Genomic DNA, 15,222 nt, shown 5'->3' with positions numbered 1-15,222 from the left:
GACAATATTTTTAACTTTTTGGAGAATTAGAATAATAACCATAACTATATATAAAATGCATTTTCATTCATTGATCTTTCGGCAAACTTTGGCCAATAGTAATTATTATGCTTTAGAAGAGGCTGAATATGTAACATTATTATACTTTTAAAAAGCTCTTACTATATATTATTAGTCTTTAAAAATTAAAATAAAGCATCATCTATGAAGTTAAGAAGTTGCCATTTCATTGTTAAAATTTGGTGAAGCTAATAATCTACATTTTGGTGGGGTTGGTATTTGGTAATAGGCCAACTTAATTAGAAACACTAACTACTTTAATCATTTTCGTGAAGCTAATAAAAAAATTATTTTTGGTTTTTCATTTTTATAAAATAAAAAAAATAACTAGAAATCATATCAATCAAACCCGGATTATTAATAACATTAATTTTATTGTCAGCTGAAATTATTGATGGACTAAGTGGGAGTTTGTTTCAAAGAATTTTTTCGAAAATTGTCTATGAAAATATATTATTACCATGTTCTTTTAAAATTTTAAAATCTAATTCGTAGAATAAAAAATTAAGATATAAAATTACCGATGTATTCCTCAATTACTAATATATATAATTTTTTTTTGTCAAAGAGCTCATCCATTATATTTATTGATACTGGGTAATTTTGAAGATTAAGAATCTAGCTATTCCTGAAAATATATAATAAAACAAACGTATTTTAATTTGTTCTTAAGAATATTAAAATAATTTCCAACCATTCATAGCACTAAACAATTTTTTTTTATAATACTCAGGTATAATATTTTCAAACATAATATATTCTGAGAATATAACTCCTTCAAATATATTTCTTAACCTTGAAACAAACGCTAACTAAAAATATTTGTTCTCTCATTTTTTCGCTTTATTATCCAAAACATTTTTAAAATGGTAAATTTGTTTAATATTCTTATTGAGTTTTGGTATTTTAGTTTTTCCGTTTTAAGTTTTTGCTTAATGAATTGTACATGCCTTATCTTTCTTTCCAATCTTACATAATCAATAGGCCCAAAATCTAGTTTTTTTTTGTGGTGCTTGATGAATTGGAAATTGGGCTTACTTTATCAATGAGTATGATTAAAGTTTAAAAGGATTCTGTCCAAAAATATATGAAAAGGACAAAAAAAAGTTGAAAAGGATCCTAATTATCGACAAAAAAAAAAAAGTATCCTTACCCCCTTCCCCCACCAAAAATAAAAGAGAAAAAAAAAGAAAAAGAAAAGAAATACTCACTTGTAAATTGTAATCTTGGTTTTAACAATAATTTTCATATCTCCATTGTATATCTATTAATTATTTAATTATCCATTTTTAAATAAGCAAATATGTTAAAAAATTAGTTGAAAGTATTGAAATATAAAAAAAATGGAAAATAAATTTACAAAGTTATTCTTAGTAATTATAGTAGTAGTATTTTAGAAAAAATAGTTTAAGAAAATTGAAAAATATTTGGTTAAAAAAATTAATCTTATCTAAATCCACTAAATAGGTAATTATTTGTGGAAAAAAATTTAGTTTATACCGAAAGAAATGGAGAAGTACTTCCTCCAATATCAATCATTAAGGCGTGTTTAGTTCTCATTTTATTTTTTTCGGTATTTATTATGTTTTTAGAATTTTATAAAACAAATAAAATTTTATTTATAATTTTTTTTACAAGATTCTAAAACAAACTGATAGAGACATAATTATTCATGTTGTCTTTTCTTATCAACTTAAACTTTTAGAAAAAATAGTATTTTGACATGATATCAAAATTTTATACTCAAAAGATCTAGAATTCAATTTTTGGTGAACCCTAAAAAAAAAAAAATATAAGACAAATAAAAAAAAGACCTATATAAAAATCAAACAAACATGAGGTGCTTGTTTGAAAAAAAATATATTAAAGATAACCATTTATATTATATTTTTTATTATTTAAAAAATACAAATCAAATATACTCTGAATATATCCAATTTCAAAATAAGAAAGTCTAGAGAATTAGTACTTTTATTAAAATTTTGTCAGCACTTAACAGTAAAAGAAAAATGAATAATTTCACACCATTCAAAATATTTCACAAAACCTGTTGCCCCTAGCGCTCCCCTTTCAAAATACCACGGTATCCCCCAACCCGACAGGTTAAGAACTAATCCGTCGCGGATCTGAGCTCCATTTAAGGGTCTGCTGCTGGCCAATGAGTTGCTGCATACACAAGGCGAAATTCAAACTCTCGACACTTGTTTAAGCGGACGAGTGAGCTGACCACTCAGATAACCCAAATTTTACTAATAACTTATTTATTCACTATTCAACACTTCAAGTGCAATTAAGATTGGGCTTATTTCACTTACCCATTTGATAAAGTAAACAAATTTGAAGTCTCCCAATATCTAGCTAGCTACAACAAATTTAAATTGTGAGTGCTTTAATCATGTGAAAAATCCACTGATACAATACAATACAATGCAGCTATAGTATGCTAAGTCCTAAGTCTATTAATTAAATTAATTAATAAATGAAGATGCATATATAGACCACACAGAATGTTCACTGTAGATTGAGATGGACGAGACATATGGTGCTTGGTTCAGTGCAGCCGCATTGTAATATTATTCTAATTTCTAAGTCACACTTTGCACTTTACACTGAAACACACCCTTGGAATAGCTTCTGAACCCTGCTTTGAATTTCCTGTACTTTGGTCAACATTTTGACTATGTTACAACATCATATCATATCAATTTGCCTCAGCTTTAAATAACCAGTCTTTTTTATTTCTGCTCTTTCCACTCAATATTTTTATACCTACTTTCTCAAATATTTTTACTTCTGTAGTACGTAGTTTTGCATAAATTAATATATATTAAGTAATACACATTTTGGGATATTTTTATGATTAAACAATCAAATTAATTTTTACAACAATTTAAATTATATATTTTTTTTTAACTCTTCAAAAATTAATCTCTTCATATAGATTGACCTGTTTTATTTTGAAAAAAAAAAGAATTAATTTGTCCTATAATAATATTTATATATTTAATATGAATAATTCTCAAAAATTTTTAAAATAACAAAAATTTGTTAACAATTAAAATATTCGATCTATAATTGTTGGAGACAAATTTAGATACTTATTTTATTTTTATTATGAAATTAGATTTAATTAACTTTTTGTCATATACAAGTTTATATATTTGATTAATTATATTTAAGCCAAAAAATTTGTTCATATAAATGAAAGCTACTATATATATTAAGTAGAAAAAAAGATTAACTATCATCTTTAAATTAACTTTTATGGGTGAAATAACAATTCAATACAATTCTAAAAATATTTACAAGAATATATAATATCTTTCATGACTTTTTCAACCAACAAGCTAATAAGAAGAATTGTTCATGAGGTCATAGCTTGTTTTCTACTGAAAACTAGAATAAATCATCTTATTGCTCACCTCCAATTGATGATAATTGATAAGAGCTGCAAGATAAAGATATGAATAAATAATATATGTGACCAATGGTTAACTAGCTAGGCCAATATAATATACGAAGAGTTTCAAGTGTACCGAAAACATCGGTGTTTCAGTTGTTTTAACCATTCATCTAAATTATAAAAAATATATATAATATATATTAATTGAAATTAACGGTTAAAACAATTCAAATATTGGTGTTTCCGGTACACTTGAAATTTTTTCTAATATATATACATGGTTTTAAATTTTGAACACATACATATAAATACAGAAAGTGCAGTCACTTTGAACATTTTTTGACTGACCAAGATAGAGAGATGAATTAATTAATTAATTAGATTCTCCATGGTAGTATGTAAATAAATAGCTTAGTGAGTAGTGGCATAGTACAATTGTTTGGTAGTATAGCTTTGGAAAATGTAATTGTAATGCAAAAATATGCAAAACTAGGCTAATTAATTAAATAGGTTCCATTGTTTGGTACTTGCAGGTGTTGCAAGAGAAAGGGAAAGAAAAAAGGAGGAAATGGATTCTCTCTAACCTTTTGCTATATAACACAACTAGCTAGAATGATTGACATGACTCAGTTTTCGATCCATGCATGGTACCGTGTGGTGTGTAAGACTTCTCTTTTATGGAAAGAGAATCTCTTTAGGACCAAGTAAATTTCTTATTAGGTTATATTTCATATGTTTTTTTTTTCGTTTTTACAATTTTATATAAAAAAGGGGAAAATAACAAAATTAATGAAATTTTATTGTATATTTTTATTTCCTATTTTATTTTTTTTATAAAATTCTAATAACACTAGAAGTAAAAATGAAAACATAAACTAACTAAACGGCTAATTTTTTTTATGGAAGTAAAACAAACGAGTGATATGCTTAAATATTGTAATTTTTTGTATTTTTAAAAATGATAGAAAATACATAAATTAGAGACTCTAATTTCGATACCTAATTTTTTTGAAAGAGAAATCGAACAGTTTGATTTCAGAACATTTGAAGGGTTCGATTTTTATACTTTAAAATTTCAGAAGGTACAAAAATTAAAAAAATCGATTTTTTTATCTTAAATTAAACGGTATCACATTTGATAATCCAAAAAATACCATTTTTAACCGAATATCAAAAATAGAAAGTGAAACGAAACATATCCCTAATAATTTTTGTGTTAGCTAGCTACGCATGATTTCAAAAATGTACTATATATGCTTTTTTATGTATAATGAATTTAATTTATTTGTGCTTTTATTATGATTTGATATGAATATATTATTTTGTTTGCCAATTTCGTTATAGTGTAATATTAGTAGTGATCACGGGTTTAATTACTCTACAAACTTTATGACTAGTAATATGTGTAATGTTAACAATCCACGTATACCATCTAAAAATTGAAAAAGAATTCTATTTTGGTTCCCTTGATTGGTTAATGAATATAAATCTAGCTAAGATACAAAGCAGAGCATAGTTTCTATAAATAGAAAACATGTAAAGACTACCAACTTTCATTAAAGTTAACATGCTTAAAGCGAAGCATATATGTAGTGAATAATAGCACGATAGATTCTAGGTACTACGTTCATTCATGAGATCAATGAGAGAATCCAAAATGCCAAATTAAAGTTGGTGATTTTTGATTTAACCCTTTTTCCTATTCCCTACTAACCAACTATAAAAGTTTTGTGTGACTTGGTTTCTCTAAAATCGGAAAGACATGCCTTTCACGGTTTTTCCATTACAAAGTAACAAAACCATATGCATGGGAATGGAAAAATAAAATTAAAAAAAAAAAAAGGAAAAAAGAAAAGAAAAGAAAAGAAAAAAAAGTCCTAGTTTGAATCCAATCATATCCCTTCTTTGATTTGCTTTGTTAATTATTCTGCACCGGGTACCTTACTCCTGCTGCCAATGCACGTTGCTGTTCAATCTGTTCATTAATTAACATTATTACCATCAAATTTACTTTAGTGCACAATAATTTAATTTAGGTGGAAATTCAGGTGCAGTTGACTTTACGTGAAGTTGATAACGAGAGCCGTTAGATGATTTGACTGATTTGACTAAATTTTCATCTAACTGCTCTCAGATATCAACTTCACGTGAAGTCGACTTCACTTGAGTTTTCACCTTTAATTTAATATAAGTTATTATTATAGTGCAACTTTAATTTACTTGGAATAATTCATGTAATTTATTCTTGAGATAGCAATATTCATGCTCAAGCATCTCCAGCGCTCGCAAACATCTGCAATAATCGGGTAAAAATTAATTATTATTAGACAACAATTATTAATTAAAGGTGAAAACTAAAGTGCAGTCGATTTCACGTGAAGTTGATAGTTGAGAGCCGTTAGATGATTTGATTGATTTGACTAAATTTTCATCTAACGGCTCTCAACTATCAACCTCACGTGAAGTTGACTGCACCTGAATTTTCACATTAATTAAACCCTAATTAAATTAGCAAATTTCAGTTAAAATATGAAGAAAGCTTGGCAGGAACACAAAAATATTTTATTTTCATATTTTGTTACTATTTAGTATAACACAAAAAATAATGAATATGGGTGAAATAATTTCTTCTAGTTAGCATGCATAAAAAATTATGATTTAAGTTATTCAATTTATGCATGAAAAGCGGTTTACACAAAAAATTGTACATAAATTTCTTTGTTTTAAAATAATTGCCCTTTAGATACATTGAATGCAGTAAGGAAAAAAAAAAAGTCAAAACAATGATTATTTTGACTTGAAGAAAATACTAGAATATATGATGAAGTAATAATAAGAATGGATAGAGAAATGTTGAAATTGAGGATGTAATTAACTAACTAATTAATTAATTAACTAACTAACTAACCCAGAACGGTTACTGTGATCAGTGGCAGCACGAAAGGCAAGACAAACATTGGTGACTCTCTTGGCGCCAATGCTTGAGCTGCTTCCCATTAATTGATTCAAATGGATTCCCATTTTCTTGTAATCTGAAAACTCTCTTTCCATTAACAACCCTCTCAGATTCCTTAGAAGCTTTTCCGATTCATGAAAGTAAATGTTCACTACTTCGGAGACAAAGTTTGGAGACGTCTCATCCTGCAACTGCTGAAGCTGCAAGAATTGCTCATCCAATACTCCCTGTTCTCATGCATCATAATTTAATAAATAATTACCACAACATTTCTTTTTTTTTTTTTTTACTAAAGATAGGAGACTCGAACCCGCAACTTTTTAATTGAGTATGGGAAGACTATGCCATTTGAGCTATTACTCATTGGCTACCACAACATTTCTTACGAATAAATAAATATCATTTTTAATGTATTTAAAAATACATTGTTAGTAATACTTTAAATACATATTAAATAAAAATATGTCTAATAATTTTAATCCAAAAAATATAACATTAAATGATTTTAGGTAGAAACTTTGGGCCAACCGTGGAGAGCTGTCGATCAGATTTCGTGGAAGAATCAAGTGAAATAACATAAGATGAGAAGACACCACATCCAACTCAAAATCTTAAGATAGTAAGTTAATGAGTTTTTCATCTTATAAATTCCTCACTCTTCCTTACTTTCTTAGATGTGGGACTAACTTTAACACTCCTCATACTTGTAACACTAACAGAAACTGGTTAAGTTAATTTCATTGATAGTTGAGAGAAGTTAAATAATAATTTAGTCAAATTTATCAAATCATTTAACTACTCTCAACTATCAGTTAACTGCACCGAAAAATATTACCTGGTGGAAGAGAAAAGCAAGAAGACGGTTCATGTCGGCCCACAAGAGGTCCGCACCCAAACCAAGCATCCAGAGAGGGAGACCCGTTTTGGCTGATGATCAATTCACTCCACACAACACAACACCAAAGTAAAGAAATCACACTTTATATTATTGATGATAAGAGTGGCAATGGAGAGAGGAAGAGAAAAAAAAAGTTTGAGATAAATTGTTAATTAAGAGTGGAACGAACACTGCACAGTACACAAAGAGCAAAGGCAAAGGTGTATTTGTTGGAAAAGAAAGGTTTGTGTTTGTGTTTGTGTTTGCCGCGGGAATACCACTCATATTTAAAGCCTTCAATTCCATTTCCACCACATTAATTATTCTTCTCTTTCTTCCATTAATTTATCGATTTCCTAAACACAATGGTAATAAATACAACTATCTTCTACTCAAGTTAAGCTAAAAATATTTTTAATAATTGAATTTTAATTTCTTTTTATATCATATCAAAAGTTAATAAAAAAGTATATAATTATTTATTTATTCTTAATTTCTTTTTAAAATAGTAATTATTTAATACTAGTAGTATGTAGCTATAGTAATAAGTAGAATTTACATCTTTCAAATTTTAAATTTTACTTTAAAAGGTAAAGTATAATTTTTTATCATTTATTTTATATGTGAGACCTAAAAAAATATGAGAGATAAATTATTTAAAGGTGAAAGATCACTCTTTATTCTCTAAAGTGAAAATTTAAAATTTAAAAGATCTAAATTCTAATAAGTGAATGAAAAAGAGTAAGTACAAAATAAAATAATTAATAATACAATTTTTAATTTAATCTCACGTAAACTTAACTTTATCGGAGATAATTTTTAATCATTTTATTAATTTATGTTCATGTTATGGCTGAATATATTTGAGATTTTAGTTATTAATTAAACTATTTAATTAACATGTGTGTTAAAGATACATGATAAGTTTAATTGTTATTAAAAAATTTTAAATATTTTTATTTAATGAATACCAAATAAATGCATTAAAAATTTAAATTTTTAATAAAAAAATTTTAATTTATAACTTTAATATATATTCTTAAAGCACAAAATAGATAAACTCTTAATTAAACAAGACTATTTTAACACATACATTTATAATTGAAGCTTGTTTTTGAGTTCCTTAATCAAATTGAATAAGCCTCGTTCGATTTACATGGTGACTTTTATTTGGAAGATTAATATAACGATTTTTAATTTGAATAATTTGTGTAATTTAAAATTGTATTTAGTTTATTTTTGTGTTTTACTCTTAACATAATTATTTTAAGGTAAATCTTAAATGTGTTTGTTAACATCATCTAAAAGAAAATACTTTCTAAAACTTATTTAAAAGGTTTCTCAATACATTAAATATACAAAAAAAATATTATACTTTAAAAATATGGCTTAAGTTAAAAAATAAAGATCTGGATCTTTTAAAATTTATTTTTTAAATAAAATGTGATCTCTTATTATTTATTTTATAAATAAGACAAAAAAATATAAAAAAATTATTTAAAAATAAAAAAATTATATTTTATTTTCTAAAATAAAAATTTAAAATTTAAAAAATCGAAATTAAAAAATAAATGTGGAAAATGGTGGATGGGCGTGCAGGCAGGTGTTGTTGTGTGGGATATCGAGGTGAATGTGGGATATCTGCCGGACCATCCTACATATCACCTGGTGACCTGCTGTTCCCTTCTCCGGTCACTTCGCATGCGCCTGCCCTTGACAGCTCTGTGCGCCGTTGCTGCCTCTCCTCCCCCGACATCTCCCTGCAGCCGGTAACCTGTCAGTCTCCCACCACTCCCCATCCTTCCCACCTTATGTTCACCACTCCCCCATTATGTTTACCCTGCACACTACAATACTTGTAGAATTTACATCCTCTTTTATAATTTAATTTACTACTATTATATATGCTACATAATTAAGCTTAAGCTTAAATTTAATATGCTAATAAATATAAAAAATGTATACAAATAACTAATTATATATTACTGCATTAGTCAATAAAAATATAAATCTAATAAAATATTTTTATATTGCAACACATCAAAATTAGCTTTTCCAAAATTTGCATCATCATCATCATAATATAGTATCTTATGCTATATTTAAATAAGAGAATATAAGATAGATTTCAGTAAATAATTACGATAATTATATAAGTATTATTAAAATTAAAGTTATATTAATTTTATATTTTAATAATATTTTTTAAACACTATAATTACTGTAGTTATTATAATATATTCATAAAAATATAATAATATAGAGCTAGTAGAAATAATCTCAAAGGAACATGCCTTTATATATTGATCTTTTATTGATTGATCTAATCTCTTGATTTTACCATACTTCTAGTATTTTTAATTGGTGAAAATTTAGGTGAAATCGACTTTTATGTGAAGTTGATATCTGAGAGTCGTTAGATAAAAATTTAGTCAAATTAGTCAAATTATCTAACAGTTCTTATATATCAACTTCACGTAAAATCGACTGCACCTAAATTTCTACATTTTTTATTTCTTATGTGTATGATTCATTCACTCTTATTTTTTATTTTTAACTCTTTCCCGAGGAAGGAATGGTAATTAAAGTTAAAAAAGAAGAAATGGTGGTGCATTGAAGTCAGGGCTGAGAGGAGCAGAGGGAAGGGTTAACGCCCGTTGAACAAGGCCCTGTTCTGTGACTCAACTCAGTCACTTGAATTCAAAAAGCTTCTGCCCATGGTGGCCACGTGCTGCAATATGCTCCACTTCCACTTTATTTTCTCTTTTCCAAACCTTTTAAATTCAATATCATAACATATTTACTAAATTTATAAAAAAATGTATTCAATACATGCATATGATAAATTTTTTTTTTTTTTACTAATAAAAGCAATCTTTACTTTTTGCTAAAACTGCACTTTGCACACTAATATTATCCATGCCATTATATACTACTAAAGTGATTTTAAAGCTCTTGTATAAGAGGAAGTATAGTGAACGAATAGAGTATCTTTACAATATGTATAACGAGGGTATAGAAATGTTCGATTCAGTAGAATATCAGATGTTTATTATTTCTGATATTTGGATGGTTATTCTGAATAATATGGGCATATTATATTTGAAAAATTAGTAGTATTTTATTTTGAATGTTCGTTTTTTAATTTATATTGAGCCAAATAAATAGTCCATTGTATACATTGTACAAATACTCCATTGGCTTCCTAGCGGAATTCTTTATATAATTAAAATGTTGAAAATTAATTTCAATAGAAATTAATTAATTTATTTATTATTTTTCACAAAACTTTAATAATTATCGATTTAAAACTTGTTGATATTTTAAAAATTTATACAAATATATAAAAACTATTTAAAAAGTAACTAAATTCACTACTCTAATAATATAGTAATGTGTTATCTTGTGTTACTTCTAAAGGTTTTAAATAAATGTCAAGTTATAATTGAATATAGGAATCAAATTAATTATATAAAATTATTTTTACAAACTCTTTTTCAAAAAATATTTATTCTATTTTTCGAGTTATTATCAAGTACTCTTTCGTTTAATAGAGTTACTAGTTGAACAAAATAAATTAAGACATAGATAGTAGTAAATAATTTAATTTTTAATATATTAAATATTACTAAATATGCAAAATATAGTCAAGTATTTTTAACATGCTAAAATCTCCATAAACAATAATAATTCTTAACGTACATATTAAATTTTTTAGAATAGACAAATAATTTGAAGTCTTAATTTATTCTCTTAATTTTTAAATAAAAAATTTCAATCTTTCTTTTTTTTTTTTATGTTTTCAAAAAGTATCACATATATTTAAATTTTTACTCATTTTTAATAATTAGGAGATAAATTAAAATGATAGAATTTTGTTAGCTGATGAGACATTTCCAAAGTATCCAAACTTGAAACAATTTTATGAATCTAGGGCAAAAGCCTATATTTCTTTTTACTTTTTTGATACATCCAACTATTTTATTCCATGTCAAATTATACTTATTTTGACCACCCATATTTTGATGTTCTTATTCTCTAATACATAAACTTTTCTTATTGATCGCTCTTAATTATGTACAAAGTGAGAAAATTTGCATGTTTTATTTTTTATTTTTTGTAAAATGATGAGAACCAATCATTTTTAAATTAATAACTTCTATTGTATATGAATTTTAATTAAAAAATATATAGTTCACTTCCACCATTTACATACCACTACAACAAATTCGGCACTTAGCGGTTGTTGGGGCCATTTAGTGGCGGTTTTGAACCGCCGCAAAATATTTCGCGGCGGTTTAATAAAATACCGGAAAATAGGACGCGACTAAACGGTTAGCGGCGGTTTTAGTTAACCGCTAAAATAACCGTCGCTAAATGTCTTTAAATTTTCGGATAGCAAATAAATGAAAACAACATTTATTTAACTTCTATCTTACATTTTTAATTAAAAAAATCATATATCCTCCTTATGTTATTGAAATAAAATAACCACATCTCTCTTTTCGAAATGTGTGGGTGTAGAACCAAAGGCACCTGATGAATCTGTGATGTGAATGGAGAAATTAAAGGAAGTGCTTGACAACAAGAAGAGTACAACACTTTTCAAAAGGATATATTCATATATCGATAATCGGGTACCCTACCAGAAACCTAGCTCATAATATGTTGCTAATAATATTTTCATAAATATAAAATATTTTATTAACTTTTATGAATATAATTTTTATGTATTATTAGTATAAAATAATATTATATAGACAATTAATTATGTATTATTATATCAATAAAAATAATTAAATTTTAAATTATTATTTTAAAAGTCATCTAAATGCATGAATTTCGTTAGATCGTCGTTTATATTAAAATTAAATTATATTTTAAAATAAAACATAATTTCACTGTATAAGTTAATAATTTTTTTTGGATCTATCATTTTATCGTTATAATTAGTATGCAGATAGAATTGAGCTAAATGTGTTATAAATTGTTTTACAATAAATGTACAAATTATTAATGATTTTATTTTTTATGTTACACATTTTAATGATATAATTAACTAATTATATACTAACTAATTTGAGTTAGTTTAGTGATTGCGACAACTCATTGGCAACAGTAAACCCTTAAATAAAATTTCGATTTACTACGAATTAATCTTTAATTATTCTACCAGACTTAAAGATATCGTGAAAAAAAAGAAAAACTAATTACATACCATTGTTTAATTACATATTATTATAATGAACTCACTTAATATAACTCACTATAGATCATATGTAACAATAATGCGGAATATGTCTTTAATTCAGTGAGACAATACATAATATTTGGTGTCTCATTGTCTAAGCTTCCTGTTATTTATTATATTTAGTTCCTATGTGATCTTGAAGTATAAAATGGTAATTATATTTCTTATATATAAGTTAATGCCATTACTGTTGCAGTAGAAGGTGTACACAATAATGCAAAAAGCTGTTTTTTCATGGTTTATAGGGTGGATTGTGCTTTATGTTTTGGTGCCCATATATTTTGTCTATACTTATAAGGGTGTATTTGTAGTGGAATATTAGGAACAAGAACCTGTGATGTTTTCTTTCTTTGTTTCTTTATGTTCCTTCATACCCTAATTTAATTTCAGACTTTTATCAATTATTAAAAAGAAAATAAAAACGATATTCATTCTAAACATTAATAATGTTATAACCCCAAACATACTTATTGATAGTAATAACATAAAGGGTGTTTTGGGCATAATATAAAGGTTTAATTTTATTAATAAATTATTTATATATATTTTTTTGGGGCGGGTGATTTAAAGGGTATACTAGCTACTTAAATTGGTAAAAATATGAAATGAAAGTATTAATTCATTAGAAAAATTATTAGTTCTTCAAATAATATTGGGAGATAAAAAGAAATACAACTTGCTTTAATTTGAACTTTGCTTCATATGTAATTTAATCCCCAAACTTTTTTAATAGACAATAATTTAACTCCTTAGATATTAAAATAATACTTAATTTTCTTCTAAAATCGATAATATTAGAGAAAAAAATTGAAATTTATCTTATTTAATATTTATTAATTATAGCGACAATTAATAAATATTAAATAAGACAAATTTAGACCATTTTAACTAATTTTTTCTGTCTTTCAAACATTATTGATTAGCATAATACAGAAACAAAATAAATAATTATTCATCTCTTAGCTTGAGAATCAAAGTTGCAAATAATAAATAAGTTCAATTGCCTAAGCATTAAGCTAGTTGTGCACTTAAAATGGAGAACACCTTTTTTTTGTTTTAGTTTGTCTTTTACTGTTGGCCTATTTTGGGGTTCAATTTCTTCAACTTTGAGCGAAAAACAGAAACATAAATAAGTGACCAGGAGTGCACTGGTAAATTATATAATAATAATAATAATATTATTTCAAACTTAAAATTAAATACAACAATACTAAAAACTAAGAGGGTACCAGCAAAAAATCAGCCAAATGCCTCTAGATGAATCCAAAACTTCTATGTGGATGGTGCTTACTCTAGGCATTAGGATGTTTCTTCTATTAAGTATAAGAATGTTTTTTTTTTCATACTAAATGGATATTTTTTTATATATTTTATAAATTTTTTTATATACTAAAAATTGGGATTGTTGGAAGTTCTGTGATTTTCGTCCCTATTTCTCCAACGTATCATTCAGAATTTTAATTTGGGGTGAAAAGTAATTAATATCAAATATTATAAATTAAAAATAAATAAAATTAATTAAATATAATTATAAATTAATTAAATTATTTACTTTTTGGCTGATCACCTCTTGGTTCTATGTACTTTTTTTAATTAAATAATATACTTTTGTATCAAAATTATTTAATAATTTGTTTACAATAATATAATATGTATGCTTGAATAATAATTCACACATGCAACCGATAAATCTACACTTTAACCAAACAAAAGTGTGAATGCAGCTCAATCTAGGTTATGGGCTTACATATACTTTTAACATGTAAGTTACTTTAATTAACTTAAATAATTAGAAGCATGATTTGTTATCATCTTGAAATGCTTGCTTGAAAGGCATGCTCTGTATTGACGTAAGTGAACACATTATTAGAATGTTGATAAGGTTTTGTCCTTTCTTAAACATTGAACAATTCATGTTTTTTGGCATTTTTATTCTTTCCATTTTTTTCATCTGAATAATAAATTTATGCTGATAAATTCTAAGAACGGAAAATATTTGGTAATAAAAAAAATTTAGCCAAAATTAATCAAAATTTAGTTTATTTAATATTTATTAATTATAATAAGACAAATTTTGATTTTTTTTTTATTTATCTATCTGATATTACTGTTCTAAGAAAAGTAATTAGAGTGTTATTGGACCAGGTTGGTTCTAATTTAAACCAAAAAATATACACGAATAAATTAAAATATAATTGGATTATATTTTTTTTCTTTAATTTAGATTTGTACTGATCTAATTCAAATAAAACCGAATTGGTTGGATTTGGGTAATATATATTCAAGTAAAATAAAAAATTGTAGAAAATAATTAGAGAATATTTATGAGAATTTATTAGGAGAATTTCTCTTGCAATATATTACTTTTTTATAATGATATATTAATAATACTATAATATATTTAAATAATTATATGCAACAAAAATTAAATTTATCATAATATTACTCCTCCTAAAAATTTAAATAAATTAAAAAGAATAATATATAATTATATATGAATAGTTATATTTCTAACCAAACTAATGATGGTGGTGTGCCAAATTGGGAAGGAAAAAAAAGTTAAGTAACAGTTTGAGAATTAATAATATAACCGCAGGGGGGAAATTGAAACATTTTAGAAATATATTGAAATTTTATATAAAAAATATGAGGGAAAAAAATGAAAATAAAAATAA

At 25.4% G+C, this 15,222-nt stretch overlaps 1 protein-coding gene across 1 annotated transcript; it reads right to left on the bottom strand.

Annotated features, from left to right (window-relative positions):
* Positions 1 to 5,121: 5,121 nt before the first annotated feature.
* Positions 5,122 to 7,589, bottom strand: LOC112779908 (pseudo histidine-containing phosphotransfer protein 6). Its single transcript, XM_025824265.3, has 4 exons — positions 7,255 to 7,589; positions 6,372 to 6,646; positions 5,684 to 5,756; positions 5,122 to 5,438 (listed from the first exon to the last, which is right to left on the bottom strand). The coding sequence occupies exons 1-4, from the start codon at positions 7,321 to 7,323 to the stop codon at positions 5,382 to 5,384; spliced, it is 474 nt and encodes a 157-aa protein (XP_025680050.1). The 5' UTR covers positions 7,324 to 7,589; the 3' UTR covers positions 5,122 to 5,381.
* Positions 7,590 to 15,222: the final 7,633 nt, after the last annotated feature.

The sequence above is a fragment of the Arachis hypogaea genome, chromosome 19 (assembly GCF_003086295.3).
Source record: "Arachis hypogaea cultivar Tifrunner chromosome 19, arahy.Tifrunner.gnm2.J5K5, whole genome shotgun sequence".
Taxonomy (NCBI): Eukaryota; Viridiplantae; Streptophyta; class Magnoliopsida; order Fabales; family Fabaceae; genus Arachis; species Arachis hypogaea.
Note: the sequence above shows the minus strand (reverse complement) of the source record. Positions and strands in the feature narration are given on the sequence as shown.